Raw genomic sequence first — 22,708 nt, forward strand, 5'->3', positions numbered from 1 at the left:
ACTAAGATTCTATAAATAAAAACATTCTTCTTGGCAGATTTGCACTGATCAGTAAACTTTAAAAGAAAGTATCTCACCTGAATTGGAGAATGTACGGTTACTATCTTGCTCCCATCAACAGTATCAATTTGACAAACAATAGATCTTACAACACCTGAATCATTATGTCTAACTCTGTACAAGCTCCGACCCACTTTTGTTAATGGGATCTTGTCAGTAGTAGAATGATTCTGAGGAGCTAAAAAAATGAAGGCAAAAACACCATCAAAAATGAAGCCGCACAGATCTCTGTGTAGCTATGAGACAGAGGGAAGGAGAAATAAAAGTACTAAGTTAACTGCAAATACATAAATGTCATAAAAAATATAATGTATGCTCTGACCTAGGCTTCACAGAATCACGAAACAAGACTTCTTGTCCTGCAAAAAACCCTTTTTATTTGTTAATGTAAATTCTTAGCATTCACATCCAGAAAAGTCCCAGCAATAAGGTTTAACTGCAAGAACAGACCTTATCAGTCCTTGGATAGTTGCCAGGCCGAGAACTTCTGGGCACAACACTTTACAATAGAATATCTGGCAAAGAGTCTCTGTGAGGCACAAACTCAGGTAAGCAAATTTTCACAATAATAAGCCAACTAATTGTCTCCTGGAAACACCACTCCCCTTTTGCTCCTATTTATTCCCTATGGGAGGGGCCATTCAGCGTCCACTTGTGACTTTACTCCCGAGGCGACCCCTATTCCTTAATTGTTCCCTTCTCCTGACAGCTCTGTGTATGTGCACATTGGGAACAAGCTCCAGCTGTTCTTCTGCCCCACTTATCTCTGACTCTGAAGGTAGCTGATAAATGTCAGATTGCCCTGGCCTCATCTCTGCCTCTGATGCAGAGAACCCATCAAAGCCTTTCCCAGACTCCAGGACTGGCCCAACCTCCTCCCCAGCCTCCTTCTCATCCGAGTCTGCTGCCAGCTCCACTGGCAGCTAGCAGGCTGTAACAATGTATCAACAAAATGTTGTTTTGTGTGCATTCACTGATTTGAACAAGTGCTATAGTAAAAGGAGCTTTAGTTTAACTTGTATTCTTCTTTTCCTAATTTATTAATGCAATTGTTATCCTTTGCCCAATCAACGTTATTTTTCTTACCCCATAATCCAAATTGAGACATTGGAAGCTAATTTTAGAAAAAAAATATTAGTTACAAGACTCAATCACAGATATGTGTAATGTACAGTTTGATTCTGCTATACAAATGATCGCTAATTTATTCATTTTCTCCTAAAATATTAATTAGGTCTCAGAAAAACAGCTGTTAATGTAGTGTATTCACAATATTTATGAATATAAGCCATGAAACAATAGCATTCAGACTTATATATGACGCTTCATAGTGCTTTACAGCCCTCTCTAAGCTGTTTCAGAGAGCCTCTAATAATCTGGGTCCTCATTTTACCAACCTTGGAAGGATGGCAAGCTGAGTCAACCTTGAACTGGTCAGGATTGAACTCCTGATATTGGCAGAGTTAGCCTGCCATACTGCACGCTAATCACTGCACCACCAGTTAGAATTACATACACTAAATAGTTATTTAAACAGACTTAAGTTTTTAAAACTTTTCTTAAACACCATGATTGCATCATATAATTTAAATGTTTACTAAAAGACATTTCAGGTGTACTTACTGAGCCAAATGTAGAATACCTTGCTGCTTAGAGTGGTCATTGCTGTGAACTGGTCTTGCTCACTTTTGGTTCTGATATATTCCATATTTAGACTTTGCCCATCTTCAAGATGAAATGAATTTGCTTTTGGTTCAATATTAAGAACACTGAAGGATTCACTAGGCAAAACAGTGGTGGAGACTCCTAATAAATTTATTAATACAAAAGGGGCCCTATCTTTTTTGAATGTTTCTGAAGCCTCGGTAGCTGCTTCTGCAAATGCCTAACAAGAATAATAAATCAACAAATTTTCAAATTAATAACTTTTTCTATAGATGATTCTCTTCACTTAAGGCCCAAATCTAAATTAAAATTTCACTTACCGTGCCTAGATTACTCAACATTAGTAGCCCACATTTAGATAAAGTAATGTTCAGCTGATTTTGAGAATAAATAGTTATTACTGTTTTATATTCTGGCACTTTATAGTGTTCTTCTTCTGCCACTGATTCAACAAAGGCCTTTTTGTTTTTCTTTTTCATCTTAAAGAGAAAATATTTGGCACATGTAAAATTAGCAACTCTAAGTGAAAGTTATTTAAAGTTTAGAATGCTTTGTAAAGTTAACCTAATTTATTAAAAGTATTGTTAAATAATACAAGATGGTGGAAAGAAATATAATAAATGTATCTTTTTAAAAATAATATTTATTAGTTTTTTTAAAAAATAGAAGACAATATAAACTAAACTAAGAAAAGAAAAATAAAGATTTGATATACTAAATAAAAAGGGGAAAAAGAGAAAAAATAAATATTTAAAGAAGTGACTTTTGATTTTCATCACAAGTACAAACTTAGTTCATCCACCTATAAATGTGATGGCGAACCTATGGCACGTGTGCCTCAGGTGGCATGTGGAGCCATTTCTGAGGGCACGCAAGGCGTTGCCCTGTCAGCTGCAGCGCACATGCTCACGCTGGCCAGCTGATTTTCGGCCTTGATTTTTGGCTATTTTTTGCCCACCGGAGGCTTTCCTGAAGCCTCCGGAGGGTGAACAATGGCCCAAAGGGCAAACCGGAAGTCCGTTCCTGAGTGTTGGGCCATTTTTCACCTTCCCCAGGCTCCTAGAAAACCTCTGGAGCCTCGGGAGGGGGAAAATGGACTTACTGGGCCCACCAAAAGTTGGAAAACGGGCTGTTTCCGCCCTCTGGAGGGCCTCCGGGGGGAAAGGCAGTTTTTGCCCTTCCCAGGCCCCCCGAAAGCCGTGCATGTCTGCGCGGGAGTCATCCATGCATACGTAAGGGTCACTAAATTATGGGGGTGGGCATGCGAGTGCGCGCACATGCATGCTTTTGACACCCGAGGTGAAAAAGGTTCAGCATCACTGCTAAGTATCTTCCTTCAGTTCTCCTCCCCCCATATGTGACCCTCCCGAGCTCAGTTTTCATTGGTAGAGGATGGCAGGTGGCCATTGCAGTGAAAACGGAGCTCGGGAGCCCTTTTTACTGGCCACCACAGAGGCACCTGACATAAATGACATCAAGCTGGCCATGCCCACCCCACCCAACCAAGGTCAAACAATACCCTGATACGGCCCTCAATGAAATTGACTTTGACACCCGTTCTAAAAAATGAAACAAAAGTACTACTCAAAAGTAACAAGCAAGAAATAATTCTTCTCAAATAAGTTTAACAAGATTGTATATTGAACATTTTTATTACAATGATAGATCATAAAGAACATTTACTATATTCGTTAACATGTCTGTCCTACACGCAAGTAAAATTATAATTCTAAACCATACCTTTAATTCTAGAATCCATGGTCTGAATTCTTCAGTGTTTTCTACTTCTAGAGGCTCAAGTAATGGTTCCCAAACACCAAACATTTCATTGAAATAGTGTACCTAAAAATACAAATTAAATGAAGTGTGAAAATTAGGTTATATCAATTTGAATGAACTGAAAATGGAGAACAATTTTAAAAAGATAAAGTTCATCCCTTACTATAAAACAGCGATGCCGAACCTTTTTTGTATCGCGTGCCACAAGTGGGGGGAGTGCAGGGGGTCGTGTGCAGGCGTGCCATACTCATAATGCAATGTGCGACCCCAGTGTGCATGCGCGCACTACAGGCGCTCCCCCCCATTTTTACATGCTTTTTTGCCCTCCCCAGGCTCCAGAGGCTTTATAGGAGCCTGAGGAGGGCAAAAAGAGCCTCCCCCTCCGGAGGCCCTCCAGAGGCTTCAGGGACCGTCCGGATGCTTTCCTGACGCCTTCGGAGCGCTTAAAACAACCCTAAGAGCAAACCAGAAGTCACTTTCGGTTTGCTCGGAAAGTCATTTTAAGTGTTCTGAAGGCTTCAGTGAAGCCTCCGGACAGTCCCTGAAGCCTTCAGAGCGCTCAAAACGACCCTCTGAGCAAACCGGAAATTTTGAGTGCTCCGAAGGGTTCAGTGAAGCCTTCGGAGCACTCAAAACGACCCTCCCAGCAAACCGGAAGTCCGGTTTGCTCGGAGGGTCGTTTTGAGCGCTCCGAAGGCTTCAGGGAAGCCTCTGGACGGTCCCTGAAGCCTCCGGAGGGCCTCTGGGCCTGGGGAGGGCGAAAAATCGCTTTAAAAAAGGGTGAACTCAGCTGGCCAGCGCGCACATGCGCACTGGCCAGCTGACAGGGCAGCCCGTGTGCCCTGACAAATGGCTCCGCGTGCCACCTGTGGCACGCGTGCCATAGGTTCGCCATCACTGCTATATAAAATGTAAGGAAGAAGGGGAAACTGGAGTAAGATTGCCTCCACACCCTCTTTTCTGGCTTGTCATCACAGTGAAGTCTCGATTTTGGATGTTTGTACAGGTAGTCCTCGACAATGTTGTAAAATTTTTTAAAGGGTTATCATGTTACTGACCCAATTTTGTAACTATTTGTGTGGTTGTTAAGCAAGTCCATTGTTCACTATGCGATGTTTGCCAAAAACTGGAAGTAAATGCTTGGTTTTGGCAAAAATGTAAATCACTGTCACACGACCTCAGGATGCTGCAAACAGCCATAAATGGGGGCCAGTTGCCAAGGGCCTTAAAAGCAGTTGCATGATCATAGTTTTGTGTGTGTGTGTGTGTGTGTGTGTGTGTGTGTGTTGGAACTTTGTAACCAGGTTTTAAGTACCTTTTGAGGACTTTGTTGAAACTATAAACAGCCATTAAACGGCTGGTCCTACGTTGAGGACTATCTCTATTGTGGTAAGATGGAAATTGAGAAAGGAACTAAAGGTATACATCAACGTAAATATAGCTTCAGAAATACTAGTTTAATATAGATTATTCAACAGCTATCTGGTGATAACAGAGCTTTTTGCTGAATTTAAAATAGTACGGAAAAATGTCAACCAACATATCCCACTACATAATCACTTTTAAGCAGCCTACAAGGCGAAGCATATTTTGAACACTGTACTGACCTCTAGTTCAAGACGTGATGAGAGATTGATTAGACTACTCCAATTTTTGACTTCTCCAGAAAGTGAGGATTTTGCTGAAAGCATTGGTACTGTTTTGTGACCAACTCCAGCTTCAAGAGTTATAACAACAGTTTCAATTTTCATTGTTAATGACTCTCCTGTAGGAATCAACTCAGCTACAGAAGCAGGATCTTTGTTTTCAACGGACTCTTCAAGAAACCACATATTTAGATTTTTAATATTCTTCTTATCCCAAAGATCTGGTGGTACTGGACTAAGATCTTTTTCTGCAGTCTCTTTGGTTGGGAAAAGTGCTGATGTGATAGTTATAACTGTATTTATGATAATAGGTGATACCTGATTTTTTTAAAAAGAAGATTATGTAGTTTAAGAAATTAGAAAATCAAGTAATTACTAAAATATTAGATATAATAATATAAAGAAAAATATTTATGTTTGAAATAGACAGGAGTCCACTTTAAATTATTATGTAACATTTACTTAATACCTGAATTAGTTTATACAAAAAAATCTATTTCTACAGCTCATATAAGACTAAAAGTATATTTACTCCCACGATTAATATAAATATAGAAATATTTAATATACCTTAATAGTTAGGGATTTTATTGACAGCTCAGCTTTCTGCGGTTCTTCACCTGACTGCATCATATTAAAGAAAATATCACATGGTTGTAATACCTGGAATCAAATAATAAATTAATTAATATAAATATTTGCATGTTAAGAATGTAAATTTCTTCAGTGAAATCATAATAAACACTGCAAATAATTGAAACAATGTATTTTAGAAATTGCTGTCTCTATGATCATTTGATAGGAAGCAAGTAAGCTTCCATGAAGTCAATCTGCTGCTATATGCATAAGTTTTCATTTACATACTGTAGCTGCCACCAATAATAATCAAAAATTATATACATAATTCCTAATGTCAGAATATGAATTGTGTATGCAGAACCAGAGACATGGTTAGTGATATGGCTACAGATCAAGAGTAGATAAAGTCTTTTTCCAACAACACTGCAAAATCAGAACAGCAACTTGTAATTATTGATGGTTCTTCCATCAAGCCAGGGAGCTTGGTCCATTTAATTTCCTCTCAGTCACGATATTGGCATTTTAATTATTATTGTTTCATATACAACCCTGCTTCCATAGAAATGTTAGTTGTTATTTTTTACTGACTGTATGATTTTAAATTGAATTACTAATTGGAAAGTATAATTGACAGAATGAAACAATCTTTAAGACAAGCAAGCAAGAAAATAGAGAAAGCAATCTTTATATTAATCTATCTATCCAATTTACCTATCCCGCTATCTTAATTACAAGACAGAATTTGACTATTGTGTAGATACATATATATAGCCAATCCAAGCATATTGCTTTCACATGAAATTGCATAACACTGCAGCAGATTTCAGTTTTAGATCAGGTTATCTTAAAATCTTACCGTGGTAATATTTCCTTCCCTCAGAGCTGGAAAAAATGGACAAGCTTTCACATTTATATCTTCGACAACAGCTGTCATTTTATACATTCCGGGTCCGCTTTTTATGGAGATTTCACACTGTGTTGTGGCTACCAACGCAGAAGCATCTTTTCGAGTTAAATCAGCCACAAACACTATATCAGAATTTTTAACAGTAAGATTTATTTCCATTGTGGATGCTGACTGTACAGGAGCTAAAAATGTAACGCATATATTTAGTAAGATTGTAAGTATATCGTTTTACTGTCCAATGTATCTACAGTATCTAGCTAATTCTTGCTTTTAATGAAAAATGTTGAAAATATTCACAATAAACAATTTGATTGACCAAATATATAAAATATAGGGAAAACAAATTGGGTTCTGGCAAGACTTAAAACTGAAACAGAACTCAAATGAACATTGGCAATTAATATAAATCAACTGATCTAAGATTATGTCAAGTAGTACCTTGCTTCCTATATCACATGGTTCTATTTTAATATTATTTGATAGAAGTGTCAAATCTATTTTTCACAGAAGACATAAGCCTTAATTAGATAACCTCCTGTATAAAATTATTGACTTAAGAATTCATTTTTTAAAAAATTACCAAATCAATAAAGATTTCATTTCCCATGTAATGAAAGTCCTAGTGTCTTCACCTAAAAGTAAAGGTAAAGGCTCTCCTCGCAAATATATGCTTGTTGTTCCTGACTCTAAGGGGCAGTGCTGATCTCTATTTCAAAGCTGAAGAGCCAGCACTGTCTGTAGACGTCTCCGTAGTCATGTGGTCGGCATGACTAAACGCCAAAGGTGCACGGAACACTGTTACCTTCCCACCAAAGTGGTCCCTACTTTTCTACTTGCATTTTTACCTGCTTTCGAACTGCTAGGTTGGCAGAAGCTGGGAAAAGTAATGGGAGCTCACTCCGTTACGCAGTGCTAGGGATTCGAACCACCAAACTGCCAACAATTTTAATTGATTTATGTGATTTTATGGAGCTAACTTAAGAGTTTCTAGGCATTCTAAAATACAACTAAGCAAATTAGAGTTATTAACAGAATATCTATGTTTGTTATGTGTTTGTGTAACCTGACATGCCCATCTATGTGAAAAACATTGTGTCTCCGAAGTGAGGCGTGGGAGGAGTCACACATGGGTATTAACACAGCCCTTTTGCCCTGGAGACTGAGGTAATCTTGAGGCCACACCTCCATTCCTCCTCTGACCTCCCAGATTAACCTCAGTCTCCGGCCCAGAAGGAGTGTTTTACCTGACTCTCCCTCACTTCGAAGACTAAGGATTTTTTTACAGGATCTTACCTTGGATCGCTTCACCCCTCCTTGCTGTGCTCAGCGCCGCTAGCCAAGCCGCGCCGCTGGCTAGCGCGAAGCCAGGCAACCGGACGGTTGCGTAATCGGTTAGGAAGCCCCACGCCGCGTGGTGCGCATCGGAGGGCTCTACGCACCCAGGCCATTGGAGGAACGGGGACCCAGCAGAATGGTCCCCCAACGCTCCCGAGCTTCAAGGGATCGGGTTGCAGATTGGCAGCCGCCATCTTGGTCCTCCGCCATCTTAGGAGCACGTGAGTGAGCATGTGACCAGCATGCCTCCTACGGATGCCGTAAGCGCTCAGAAGAGACACCACCGAAGCCAGAAGAGGCTTCGAAGGCCCCAACTCTACTGGCGATCCGGGGAGGGCCAGTTCATGTGGTGCACCGGTAGTTGGGCCGCAGTTCAGCAGCAGGGATCGCAGGAGCGCGGAGCCTAGGCAGGCAACGCGGAGCCTAGGCAGGCAACGCGGAGCCTAGGCAGGCTACGCGCCGGCAAGAAGAGAGGAGGCGGTGAACAGCGTAACTGTGAGTATGGCGGAGGCGGCGAAGAGTGGGGGTGCCAGGTCCAGATCACCAGTGGATTCGGATCCGGGCGAGGGGACCTCCAGGGGGGTTCCCCTAGTCACCAGAGGGAGGTCTCTCACCAAGAAAGGCACCCCCAGACCCGATAGGAAGGGAACCTCTGGGAAGGAGGTTTGGATTACCAGGGCCTCCTCAAGGTTCAGGGCCACCATCAGGCCCTCTCCTTTCAGATCTCGCTCCCCCCGCAGGCTTCCTGTTTTGGAAGAGACCAGGGTGTCATCCCCTGGTTCCCCAAGGGGCTCAGGCAGAGGGCACAGCTCCCTATCGCCTGCCCATCCATCGGAGGCTAGGGGAGAGCCCTTTGGGCGCAGGGCCCCCAGCCCTTCTAGACTCCGGCTGGCACCACAATCCCCTGAGCCAAGGGAGTCCCTGCAACCCCCAGAACTGCATCCCTCCCTTCCAGAGCTTCCTGATAGTTTCCAGGAGGTGTTAGCCAGGCCCATGGCCCAAGGGATTGCTTCTGGAATGAAACACCAGTCCCAGGGTTCTAGGAGTAGATGTTCCCGGGACCAGTCTAGGGGTCATCAGGATCTCCCCAGGTCCTCTACCACCAGAGAACCCAGGTCGCCCTCCCCATGCACTGCCAGTGAGGCTTTGGATTTAGAGGAAGGGGACTTGAAGGAGGTTGGGTTTTCTAAGGATGAGGACGCCCAGGCCCCTGAGGCTCCCAACATCACTGGGCTTTTTCCTCCATCCTTGTTTAGTTCCTTACTTCGTAAGGCCAGGGCCACAGCAGACCCCCCTCCAGAGCCCAGTGTTACGTCTGCCACCTCCGGCAATGGCGGGAGAACAAGAAGGAGCCCTTCCACAGGCCCCAGGTGGAGAAGGAGGAGATCTCCACTCCAGAGATGTTCCTAGAGATGCTTAAGTCCCAGTGGGTTAAGCCAGGCTCTTTTCCCAATCCGGGGGGCAATGAACGTAGATTTTATAATCTCAATTCTACCTTCGTCCAAGCTCTGCAGTTACCTTCAGTGGACACTCCGGTCGTCAGCCTGGCTTCATCTTACATGGTGGTGACTGAAGACAAAGCCAACTGCCTCAAGGCAGAAGACAAAAAGGCGGAGTTCATTAGGCGTAAGTCCTTTCAGGCCATAACCTGGGCTATCAGAGCGGTCGCAACTGCTTCCTTTTTTAACAGGTCAACAGTGCTATGGCTGGAACAGCTAAGAGACAGGACCCCGGCCACAAAGGTACGTTTGCTACAGGACATCTCCTAGGCGCTGGCAGCCACCCAGTTTTTGGCGGACGCCACACTGGATGTAGTTAAGTATGCCTCACGAGCTTTGTCATCCTCTGTAGCATCCAGGGGCCTGCTATGGCTGCGTCACTGGCAGGCAAAGTCTCGTGCAAAGTGGCACCTGGCAGGAGCTGACTACACCGGGGACAAGCTGTTCGGTTCTGCACTGGATCCCATCCTGGTGGAGGACAAGAATAAGCGGAAGGTCTTCCCGGCCACGACCAGAAGGTCAGATCACTGACTGGCGCCTTACCCCAGGAGAGCATCTTACCTCCCGCTTTACACGGACTCCCAGAATCAGAGGTACCCGGTTCCCAGGTTTCACAGGCAGGGGGACAGGCAGTTCCAAGGGACAGATTCAGAGGCCAGCAGCAGAGCAAGCAGCCCTTTCAAAGAGGGGGCGGCCGTCCTTTCCGCAGGTTCAAGTGATCCGATCGTGGATCACCCCATAGGCAGTCGCCTCTCCCTATTTGCGGGCGCCTGGGATCGCGTCACTTCGGACGAGTGGGTTCTCCAGATGGTTAAGGTCGGGCTCCCGCGAATAGATTCTGCACCTTCGCCTCCTCCAGAGATCCGGCCAAACGGGCCCTTACGCTCTGTCCCTGTAGTTCTTCTTTCCAGGCTCCTTGGGAAATTCATTTGTTGCATAGGGATCGTGCTTTGGGCTCGTCTCCATGCCAGGGAGCTCCAGTGGTTCCTGCTCCCACACCAGAGAGCCAGGACGAGCGACACCAGCTTCAAAGTTCGAGTGTCACCCCAGGTTCTCCTATCGCTCTGTTGGTGGTTGACCCCAGCCCTAGACAAGGGGTCACTCTTCAGGGAACCAGCAAGGAAGGTGCTCATGACAGACACGAGTCTGTTCGGCTGGGGAGCACATCTGGAGGCCCAGATAGCCCAGGGCCGCTGGACTCCAACAGACCTGTGCAACATCATCAACTGTTTGGAGCTCAGGGCCATCCATCTGGCTCTATGCCACTTCAGAACTACTGTGACCGACCATGATGTCCTGGTCTTGACGGACAACATGGCAGCCAAGGCCCACGTGAACAGACAGGGGGGCACCCACTCCAAGGCCCTGCGCAACGAGGCCCTCCGGCTGGGGAACTGGGCAGAGAGGAACCCCCGATCCATCAGAGCAGAACACATCTCCAGGATAGAGAACCAACAAGCAGACTGGCTCAGCAGGGAGACGGTCGACAACAGAGAGTGGCAACTCCATCCCAATGTCTTCCTACAGATCTGCGAGAGGTTCGGACGCCTGGCAATGGATCTCTTCGCAACCCCAGCAAACGCCCAGCTGCCAAGATTCATTTTAAGGTTCCCAGCCAGGGGCGCCATGGACACACATGCTCTTCGTTGCAGATGGCCACCCGGTCTCCTCTATGCCTTTCCTCCCCTTCCCCTCATTGTGGGGTTCTGAGGAAGTTAGTGTCAGAGAGAGCAGAGATGGTTCTAGTGGCCCCCTTCTGGCCACGTCGTCCCTGGCTAGCAGACCTGGTGGAGCTGTCCTCAGTTCCCCACTGGAAGATTCCCTCAGGGGAGGTGTCCCTGCACCAGGGGGCTCTGGAGCATCTGGACCCAGAGTGGCTCCATCTGACCGTCTGGCGATTGAGCAGGAACAATTAAGAGGGGTCCATTTTTCTGCGAAGATCATTAAGACCATTGAGGCGTCCAGGAGGCAGTCCACCACTCGCATCTACAACGCCTCCTGGGTAGCCTTCGCGGATTGGTGCTAAGCAAGGGACATTGACCCAGCTTCGGCTTCCGTGCCCCAGGTTCTGGACTTTCTACAAGAAGGTCTGGAAAAAGGTCTGGCCCCCAGCACCCTTAGGAGACAGGTCTCCGCCCTATTTACAGGCAAACCCGGAGTGGGTTGGACTCCCCGCCTTTGTTCCAGCATCCGGTCCTAAAGCGTTTCCTCAAGGGAGCGGCAAATCTGAAACCCCCTGTGGTCCATCAATTCCCAACCTGGGACTTGCCCAGGTCCTCCAGGCTCTGACAGAGCACATTTCGAACCCTTGAGGGAGGTGTCCCTCCAATTCTTGACCCTTAAGGTCGTTTTCCTGGTTGCCATCACCTCAGCCAGGAGAGTATCCGAGCTTAACGCTCTGTCCAGCAGGGAGGACCTCTGCACCTTCCTGGATAACCGGGTCGTCCTCAGACTGGATCCAGCGTTCATGCCCATGATCAACTCTCCCACAGGGCATTAGAGATAGTTCTGCTGGACTTCTGTCTGCAGTCCTCCAGGGATAGAGAAAGATCATGGCACTGGCTGGACGTTAGAAGAGCCCTGCTCATCTACCTGAAGCGCACGGCGTCTTTTAGACGTTCAGAGGCCCTCTTCATCTCCTTCAGGCGTCTACCCGGGGAGCCAAGGTTTCCCCGGCAACCATTAGCAGGTGGATCAAAGCAGCCATTTCCAGGGCGTACGAGGCACGTAGGCTCCAGGCCCCAGATGGCATCACCGCGCACTCCACCAGAAGTGCGTCCATCTCAGCAGCTTGAGCCACGCAGGCTCTCATAGAGGAGATCTGCAGGGCTGCCACCTAGTCCTCTCCCTCGCCTTTCATCAGGCATTACCGGCTAGACGCGTATGCCTCCGCAGACGTGGCCTTTCGGAGGAGGGTCCTTCAGGGAGTCCTGGACTCTCGGAGGGCTCAGGCCCATTGATCCCTCCCTAGGACATCTAGCTTTGGTATGTCCCATGTGTAATTCCTCACACGCCTCATTTCGGAGACTGTCAGTTGGTCTTACCTGAACTGCATGTCTCGAAGGTGGCGTGGGAGTAGTCACTTCCCCCCCCCTTAGGGCGCCCCGCACCAGAGGCCTGAGTTAGTTCAGTGGTCAGTCAGGGCCAGGCAGGAAGGAGGTGTGTGGTTTCTCTGTCCCTTCCTTCCAGGGGCTCTGCTACGAACCATCAGTTAATTTGGGAGGTCAGAGGAGGAATGAAGGTGTGGCCTCAAGATTACCTCAGTCTCCAGGGCAAAAGGGCTGTGTTAATACCCATGTGTGACTACTCCCATGCCATCTTCGAGACATGCAGTTCAGGTAAGACCAACTGACATTTTAAAGAGTCATTTTTTCCTATAAAAACAATTTTTATAATTATTTCCATTAAAAAATTGTAGTGATTGAAAAAACTGGCTGTCTAATAACACAGCGTTCCCCAATCCCCAGTCCATGCAAACAAGCAAAGCTCAATCCGCGGGATGCAGGCAGCATGCAAAACCATGCTCCCTCCAGTCCACGAAAAAACTCTCTCCACAGTACCAGTCCCTGGTGCTCAAAAGGTTGGGAGCCGCTGTAATAAAGGGCAGCTTTATAGTCCCAGTGTATTTCTTTTTCATTCATTTTATGATTGTTAAAATATTTCAATACTGCAGTTTTAGCAAACATTAATAATGTTTATAAACTTTGGAATAAAAACATTCACTATAGTTTTTTGCCTCTATCTTCATTTTACTGCTCTGGACTTAGAATATTTCTACCTCTGCAATTTCAAGATATGTTGTACACCGCAACTGTAAATAGCAGCCTGCATTTTCCTCTTTTTTCACTTATAATTTAATAAACAATGAATTTCAAAATGATAACTTACTGACATTTATTTCACAGGCTTTAGAACACTCTCCTAATTATCCGTTAAGAATTAAGACAGCCTCCTCAGAAACAAGGATGAGTTGCACAGCAAGGAATCACATAACCCCTTACAATTATATTCAATTCAGCAAAATTTGAATATAGGAACACTTGAAATATAGCATAAGACTAATTTGTGACATAAAATTACTGAGTAAGATGCTTATCACAGCATCATGCAGACGAAGTTACAGCCTCATAATAAAGCCAAAGGTATATATAAAATATACTGGTACCGATTACTAACCTTGTTCCTTTGTAGCCAGTGTTTGCCGGAAGTTTTTATTTGCAGCAGTGCTTTCAGCATTAGCATTGAGAAATACTTCTGCAACAGCAAGCAGAAACTCAACACTAGCACAGAGATAAGTTTCTTCAACAATTGTGTCCACAACAGTGGTGCCATCTCTCCCCTGTTTATAGCTTATATTCACCATGACTTTCTTTTCAGATCCATATTTCATTTCTACCATTCTGAAAGACAAGTTGACAAAATAATAACGTATAAAACACAATATCAATAATAAAAGACTGGATGTGCATAATCTGAAATATCTCTCAAATCACGTAAAATCCTGAAATTTGGAAATTTATCCATCTTACTTTTTGCTCTGTTTGTCATTCCATAATTTAAATAGCCCTTGAGAAACAAATATGTTTTATGCAATTTTTTAAAGCTTTATATACATTGAAGTTTCCGTTCAGAGTTCTAATCCTCTCACATTTCAAACTGTTACTAAAAAAAATTAAAATGTTTTGGCCAAACCTAAAGAGAATTTTTGGAAAGATGAATATATTAAGTATATATATCAGGGGAATTGCTATCACTTTTATGAACCTTTTAAAACTTTTTAACATGTCCATATCCTTCATCTGTCAGGTATAGTTGTTGTATTAAACCAATTTTTTAAAAAAATCTTTTGGATTATATTATTTGGTTATTTTTGTCTGCTAATTGCCTTGAATTTCACAGGTATGGAAATGTAGAATATAACTTGAAACAATTATATATGCACACTAGTGGTGGGTTCCAGATCGCATTGCAACCGGTATGGTTGCAATGGGGCCCGGCATCCTCCACATGAACGCGTGTGGCACACGCATGCATCGTACCTGCCAGCGACGGCTCTGCAAGCCTCCGTGACGCTCCAGCTGCTCGGTGGAGCATCACACATGCGCTGTATGCGCCATGAGCGTACATTGAAACGCCAAAGGCTTTAAAGGACAGGTAAAGAGCTCAGGTGGGGCGGGTGGGCCCTCCGGAGCACCGTACTGGAACGGTACCTGGTGCTTCAGGTAGTCTCTGACACCAGGGCGTACCGCCTACAACCCACCACTGATGCACACATATTTATTAAATATTTTTTAACAAACCACATTAAGGCTTAGTCCAGAAGGCAAGTGAGAAATAGTAGGGGAAAAAAAGGTGGCAGATAAGAAAAAAAGAAAGAAACAAGCTAAATATATTTATATTAACAATATTTCAAGTAACATAGTAAGTTCAGATGGAATGAAAAAAATCAGCAAATATCTGTCTCCCTTCCTTCATCAGGAATCTTCACTAGACTTCATCCCTTTCCATGAATGCATGTTCTTATATTCCAAGAATCTAAATTCTTGATCCAATGTCTTTAAACTAGATAGAACTTCAGATGCAACTATATTAATATGTAATTTTATACTGTTTTACATAACTATGAATTTCCACACTAATTAAATTCAAATGTTTAGCCTTTTGGAGGGTGAGGAAGAAAGAGTGCAAAAAAAAAAAAAAAAAGCTCTCAACATGCAGTCCCAAGTATTAGCAGCAGTGAAAACTACACATCTCTTTTATATACAGTAAAAATCATTTGCATGCATTTTAAAGTATCAATTTTTTATCTCACTTAACATTTGTAAGCACATATTTTTTGGTATTGTCAGCACAAATATTCAACGTAAGTTAACTATTTTAAGTTTTATTGTTTTGGAAAAAAATGAGTACCTTGGTGTAGCCTTCTGTACAGTTTCTCGTTTATCATCTAAAGTGCAATTTGTTAATTTAACTGAAGCATTCAGTGACCCATCTGATAACATCTTGGCCGCAGCAGCTATTAACAGTAATTTAAATTCTGCAAGTTTCAGACTATTATCTCGTCCATCCTTAACTTGAGGCTGTTTTGAAGAGAAAGCAAATAATTTAATACAGTACATTGCTTAATACAGTAAACAATCAATTCACAACAAAATGTACAAATGTCCTTCCTCTCTCCCACCCTTCCTTCAAGTCAGTCTTGACTTTGGCAATTATTCTGGACAAGTCTTTTCATAGAAACATTTTCAAAATATTCAGTGTTAATTCCTAGCGACTGCCTGGATTGGTCACTGTATTTTTTCTGGAAGGTTCTCTGAAAGTGGTTTGCCACTGCCTCCTTCCTAGACTGAGAGGGGGACTGATCCAAATTCACCCAGCTAGTTCTGTGCCTAAGGCAGGACTACAACTCAAGAGTTTCCAAATTTCCAAATTGGTGCCTTAACTGGTTCTTCAATTTCTGCACCAAACTGGTTCTTCAATGTCTTTTACTAGAGGTGGACCTGGGTCTGGAAAGATGTGTTGGGTTGTCTAAGTGGTGACACACAGGCAGGGAAGGTGCATAGGGAAGTGGCACAGATCACGAAGGGCACATGGTAATGTACACGAGAAGTGGTATGTGGGTCCGAGAAGAAAAGCAGGAAGGGTCGCATGGGTCAGGGAAAGTGCACTAGAGGACAGCACAGGTCAGAGAGCACAAGGGGGAGTGATATGGGACACGAATGTTACAAGGAAGCTCCTTCCTCCGTTTTTCTCTTCTTCCCTTTCCATAAGACATGCAAGTGGCTGCTACTACCGTGTTTCTCCAAAATTACGACATGTCCTGATAATAAGACCATGCCATATTTTTCCTGTGGGCAAAAATATACGTCCTCCCCAATAATAAGCCCCATGGACAAACCCCCCTTCCAGCCAGGCAGAGCACCACTCACCAACCTAGAGATATCCCGAAGGCGCAAAGCCGCAGGAGCTGGGGGAGGGTGGCAAAGGTGCACACATTGCTTGATGCCTTTGGGATACCGCTAGGTTGGTGGGTGGCGCTGTTGCCACCTGGAGTGGGGGGTTGCCGGGCAGCTGCTGTCACAAGCAGCCGCCTGGCAACGCCCCTTTCCAGCCGGGCAGAGCGCCACTCACAGACCCAGTAATATCCCAAAGGCGCTAAGCAGCATGGCAGTCTGCCCGGCGGGAAAGAGAGGTTGCGCGAGCACTTGTTCTGCCTCCAGCTCGCGTGCCTCCCTGCCTCACCATGCCCAACTCTCCCTGCAGAGCTGGGCCAGAGTGCCAGTGCCGCCCCATTGCCGCCGCCACCCCGCTGCCACCGCTCCGAGCATAACCGGCTTCCAAACTCCAGAGATCCACTGCTGTGTCTTCCGGTAGCAGCTGCTCTGGGACTATGCTCTATGGTTGTGGGCTGGCTTTTGGAAGACTCTAGTTTTCCTGCAGCCAACCCACAACCATAGAGCGAAGTCCTAGAGCGGCCGCTGCCAGAAGACTTGGCAGCGGATCTCCAGAGTTTGGAAGCCAGTTATGCTCGGAGCATGGTGGCGGTGCCCTGGCCCAGCCCTGCAGGGAGAGTTGGGCATGGTGAGGCAGGGAGGCACGCGAGCTGGAGGCAGAACAAGTGCTCACGCAACCTCTCTTTCCAGCCGGGCAGAGCACCACGCGGCTTAGTGCCTTTGGGATATTACTGGGTCAGTGAGTGGTGCTCTGCCCGGCTGCAAAGGTGGTTTGCCGGGTGGCTGCTCGTGAGCATGGTCGCTTCATGGCTGTTGTGTTGTAATGCTACGACAGCCATTCGCCCATGAGGCTGTGCCGGGCTCTTTGGGAGCCCGCTCGCAAGAGAGCAGCCGCCCGGCAACCCCAAAACAATAAACCCTCCCCCCATAATAAAGCCCAAGTCATATTTTGTAGGTAAAAAGTAAATAAGACCCTGTCGTATTTTCAGGAAAACACGGTAGATGGGGAAGGGGTGAGGACTGGTAACCTATCATGGACTGTTGAAAATGAAGATCACATGACCATAGCAGCAGCTAGTAACATTGAAACAGCCAAACTTCCCAAATTCCATTCCCATATTTGGGGTGCATTCTGTAAGTTATCAAATGTATCTCATTTGAGATACATAGATTCAAAATTTATTGCTTTTATGATGCGCTGTTTCACTCTGTTAAGGATCATGAAGAGAGTTTAAGTAGTATACAAATGGCATGTTAAGGATAACAAGGAGGAGAAGCTATACCTTGCACAAGATTTAAGTATGTGCTTATGTATTTATGTGTACTGTTTATTTCCATCTATTCTTCTTTTGTAATGGAGTGTTGTCTTAAATTCAGGTTGTCTTTCTTTCAACTAAATCAGAGACAGCCAAAAATAGATCTGAACAAACATAGTCTATTATGCTGCATAAATGGTATTGATGTGAATAATGTGGATTATGTCCCAATAATTTAGTTTTAATGAAGCAGAACAGTTTTTCTTACACTTTATCTTTTTACTGTAAAAAAGGTACACATACAGAAGACCAAAAAAAAGCAATAAAATCTAATTCTTCATTATCCCACAATTATCACTATAGGGTTGTGTTTTTTTTTTTGTTTCCTTACTAGATTTGAATGGATAAATGTTTGCTCCACTGTCTAAATATCCACAAAGTAAGATTATGCAATTAAAGTAAGCCAGTTGAAAAGTTACACTGATTTAATTTCAAAGAATATATTTTCCTTACCTGCTTGGACTGTGGACTGTACAAAACTAGAGTCAGGGAATCAAACTGAAAGTCTAGTTTTAATGTTGTTTTTACTTTAACTGAGGAATGCATTTCCACCACAGCTGAAGTCACCACTGTTGTTCCAGCTTTAAATATTAGAGACATACATATTAAGCACATATACAAAGGATATATTAAGTATCAAGAAAGTGAAGTCTACCCAGAACATTTTAAAAGAGATCTACTTTTGACTGAATAAAATGTATTAAGTACTATTGCTATGAAAAGCTTTCATCAGAAAAATGGCTTACAGTACCCAAAGTTGTAAAGCTGTGTGTCTTAAAACATTCGCATATTCAGGGATAGTCTGACTGCATGCAAGGAAAATGGGAAGAAGAGTGGTAACCCCATTATCCTTTCACCACTCACATGTAAAGGATGACCATCTGTATAGTTGAACTTCTACTATCCATGCAGGCTCCCCAGACGATTGAAGCTGATTGAAAAATCAAGATCTGTAATCACCTGGAAACCCTCTACGGATAGAAAGGGATCTCTACAACAGATAGTTTCTCTTTATATGTAGAAGGCATAACAAGGTGTTTGGTGCTAACATATCAATTTCTGCTCACAGTGAATATGAGCACAGTATTTTGAATAAACCCTGAAGAGGTTTTAATCAGGTCTCACTAAATAAATCTACTTCTAAGTATATATATATATATATGCTCTAATTATAAAACTATACAACTTTCACACAACTTCAACCAACATGAAATATTATTTAATTAATTGGTTAAAGAACAAAAACAATCATATTTTTACTAGCAAAAAAGGAAGAATTTGTTTAACAGAATAACATACCTCCAGAGTGCTGGGAGACACTTGCAGCTCCACTATGAATGCTTAACACATCTTTTTTTTCTTGTACAGATGGAGATTCAGAACTATCTCCTAAATTTTCATTCAAAGTCCTCAACATTGTAGTTATATCTGCTTCACTGAGAATCAGCTTTAGGGAAAAAATCAGGTAATACAAAGCATTATTTTTGCTTGAGAATGTTTGAAATTATTATTTATTACTTCCACACTGGAAAAATCATAATTTGTTTTTTAAAATGTATTTACACTTTCAATGCCAATAATTAATTTACAGAAATATTTCAAATATGACTTTGCAATACAAGCTGTCCTATGAATGTTTTTGTGCAGTAAAAATGATTTCTCCTTTCCTTTTGCCAAAATCCCTGATTTCTCTCATTAGCACAGTATCTTTGCTAATATAAACTACTATTTTCTTAACAATTGCCACTGTCTGCATTTCATTTTTCTCTGTTCTCACGTTTACTCTTTAATCCTTAAAGTGGGTGTCTTTAGAATATATATGGAATGTGTCTATAGGTGCACGTATATACTATCACAGATCAGGAGAGTTCTAAATTCACCTTATGATTGGTTTGGACATACCTTATGCCATGGTTCGTGTATGACCTTTTATTAACTGGCTTATTTACCACTTTTATATGCCAATTACTCTCAAATGGCTGAAAGTAGCTTATAGATATACGCAATGCTATAAGGATTTAAATTTATATGAGTTTATTTTTGTTGTTTCTATTTTTTGCTTTGTTTTTTATCTTTTGTACAATGTTTGAGTTTATAAAATATGTACAATGTTTTGTATATTATTTGGTTTTATAACCACAACCCAAGGTTTAGTTTTAAGATGGGAAGCCATATAAGTCTTTTAAATAAACAAATACATAAATAAATACAGGCCTTGGCAAAAAATAGATTTTAAGACTCAGACTAACTGCTCAAACTCAACCTGGATACAGCACAAGACTTTTTCTCAAAGATGCTTTTTCAAAAAATGCTTCTTAGATGAGAAACAAAAGATCTTCAAGGAAAAACAACACAAAGTCCAGTTGCCTTTTGAAAAAGCATCTTTGGGACCACCATGACCTGGATGACTGAAAATCTCCCTAGACAGCATAAAACCTTATTTCCTTCCCCCCTCCCCCCTTGCCTTTATATATTGTTAAGTTGCAAAATATAACTATGAACATAGTATGACATAACATAAAATATTTGTATTCTATTTGATATTAATCATGTTAAAATCTACTGGTATGTTTTCAAAATATAATTTATGAATATCTGTGTTAAAATTGTCCATGGGATCGATTTCTGAAAACATCTAAATAAAGAACTTACATTAATTGGTTTGAGACGCCCAAATATGTTAATGTCAGGAATTTCATGATACCAAAGAGCAGCTAAATTGCGTTCAACTTTAACTTCAAGATTTAATGGCTGCAGTAGTTGTAATTCATTTTGTAATAATCCACTCATAATACTTGATCTGAAAATAAAAATGGAAAATATCAGTGATGCATTAAATAAAATTAGAAACAGGAAGGCAATTTAAATTTACTATGATTCCCTATAGAATGAATACATTCTGAAAGGTGCAATCCTATTAGAATGCAAAGTATTATTACAAAATTTTACCAAACCATACATTCCTTCAAAATATAGAGAATTGGCTTGGTACATGTTAGAAGTTGCAAAGATTTTATATACCTTTTATTTGAAAAGACTTTTGATTCCCTCTCTGGAAGAACAGATAAATAAATTATGAAACTTCATCTTAATATCTAGAATAACTTTGTATTTAACAAGCAAATCTGACAAAGAATTTAAGCTTATTTGGAAATAATCTTTATATTGTAATCTAATATCTAATAGGATTAAAATTAAAAATTGGTTTTGAGAGTTCATATATGAACTAGCACTATAACTTATAAAATGATGGAATACATCATTTACTTTATAATTAACTTTTAGTTATTTGAACAATATTAACTATTTTTAGCCTAAAGCTCAAGAGAGAGTATAATAATAATAATAATAATAATAATAATAATAATAATAATAATAATAATAATAATAATAATAATAATAATAATAGTAATAATAATAATAATAATAATAAATTTTTATTTATTAGCCGCACCCTCTCCCGAAGGTGCACCGGAGTACAAAACGCACCAAGATTTTGAAGAGGTAAATTTCTTTACAAAGTTCCCCCCCCCCAGCCCCCAGGAGCACTCTGCAGATCTCCCAAACCCTCTGCACACCCCATTTTTTGTGAAAAATGGGGCATGCAGAGTTTGGGAGGCCTGAAAAGTGCTTCTGGGGGCCGGGGAGGGCAAAAACGTGATGTGTGGGAGCTTGATCTTCCTAAAGAATAAGGCTTTTATCAACCTCAAATCCACTTTTCTCTACCCCTCTCACAGCAGGGCAGGACTAAACATATCTCTTCGTGCTTCATTTCCGCCCCCCCCCTTCCCTCTAACCGGTGATCACACAGAGTCGCTGGGCCCAAGGAGTGGCAGTCGGCTCGCTTCTTCTCTTCAGCGAGGAGGAAAAGACACGTGGGGGCTGCTGAACGGCTGCCACTGCGCTTGACCGAGAACGACCCACTGGGCAAGGAGGGGTGGGGATCCCTTCCATTTGGATTAACGGTTCCTCACAGTGGCGTCTGAGCGGCAAAAGGGAAGCCCAAAGAAAATGACCCGGCAAGGCTGCTTCCTTGAACAACTGGGCTTGTTCACAGTCCTGTTGGCAACCCCGCTTCCTTAGTCTCAGGGCAAAAGCAGGTTCCAGGTTCCAGGGAGACTCCTGACCCACCGCTTCCGCATTCTGAAGTTTTCTTTCTATCCCACGCTTCTTCCACTAGCCAAGGTCCTGATGATGCCAATAACTTTTTCCGGAGAGAAAGTAGATATTTAGCATCCTAATCAAAAGCCTTTGTGGAGAGGAGATCGTTCCTCTTCCCTTTCTCCACCCCCCCCCCATCCCCCTGGATCTGTCATGCAGTGTTTATTGCTACTGTGCCCAGCTACCGTATCTCTTTGCTGCATGACAGATCTGGGGGGGATTGGGGGGTTTGTGTGGAGGAAGGAAAGAGGAATGATCTCCTCTCCATGAAGGCTTTTCTCAGGATGCTAGATTGGGAAGTTAAAAACCTGGAATGGGATACAATCAAGCTTGATTCAAAGGCTTTGGCTGCTGAGATCGCTGTGCTGCCACCCGAAAACGCTGTTACCGCAGTCTCTGCTGTCTGGAACTGCCTGAGAAGGGGCAGGTGAAGTGGGCCCTGCAGAAATTGCGGTGGCAGCGTTTTTGGGAAGCAGTGCAGGGATCTCAGCAGCCAAAGCCTTTGAATCAAGCTTGATTGTATCCCATTCCTGGTTTTTAACTTCCCAATCTAGCGTACTGAGAAAAGCCTTCATGGAGAGGAGATCGTTCCTCTTCCCTTTCTCCACCGCCACCCCCAATCTCCTCCGGATCTGTCATGCAGTGCTTATTTCTATTGCTGCTATTGCTCCCAGCTACCGTATCTCTTTACTGCATGACAGATCCGGGGGGATTGGGATGGAGAAAGTTTAGTATCCAAGTAAATATTGCCTTAGAATTGTATGTATAACAAATGAACTAACTTAATTCTTCAGCATACTTTGGAAAA

The 22,708-nt window shown here is 42.9% G+C and overlaps 1 protein-coding gene across 3 annotated transcripts in view; it reads right to left on the bottom strand.

Annotated features, from left to right (window-relative positions):
* Positions 1–22,708, bottom strand: part of VPS13A (vacuolar protein sorting 13 homolog A) — a 138,276-nt gene that overhangs the window by 44,642 nt on the left and 70,926 nt on the right. For all 3 annotated transcript variants that reach the window (XM_081942022.1, XM_081942021.1, XM_081942023.1), the window contains exons 34-45: positions 20,392–20,539; positions 19,039–19,186; positions 18,193–18,320; positions 15,381–15,550; positions 13,647–13,870; positions 6,586–6,818; positions 5,721–5,813; positions 5,112–5,468; positions 3,466–3,567; positions 2,046–2,204; positions 1,684–1,945; positions 78–238 (exon numbers count right to left, since the gene is read on the bottom strand). In XM_081942022.1, coding sequence (XP_081798148.1) covers positions 78–238; positions 1,684–1,945; positions 2,046–2,204; positions 3,466–3,567; positions 5,112–5,468; positions 5,721–5,813; positions 6,586–6,818; positions 13,647–13,870; positions 15,381–15,550; positions 18,193–18,320; positions 19,039–19,186; positions 20,392–20,539 — 2,185 coding nt within the window. The remainder of the gene's footprint in view (positions 1–77; positions 239–1,683; positions 1,946–2,045; positions 2,205–3,465; positions 3,568–5,111; positions 5,469–5,720; positions 5,814–6,585; positions 6,819–13,646; positions 13,871–15,380; positions 15,551–18,192; positions 18,321–19,038; positions 19,187–20,391; positions 20,540–22,708) is intronic.

Source organism: Natrix helvetica (assembly GCF_964273705.1).
Source record: "Natrix helvetica genome assembly, chromosome: 2".
Lineage (NCBI taxonomy): Eukaryota > Metazoa > Chordata > Lepidosauria > Squamata > Natricidae > Natrix > Natrix helvetica.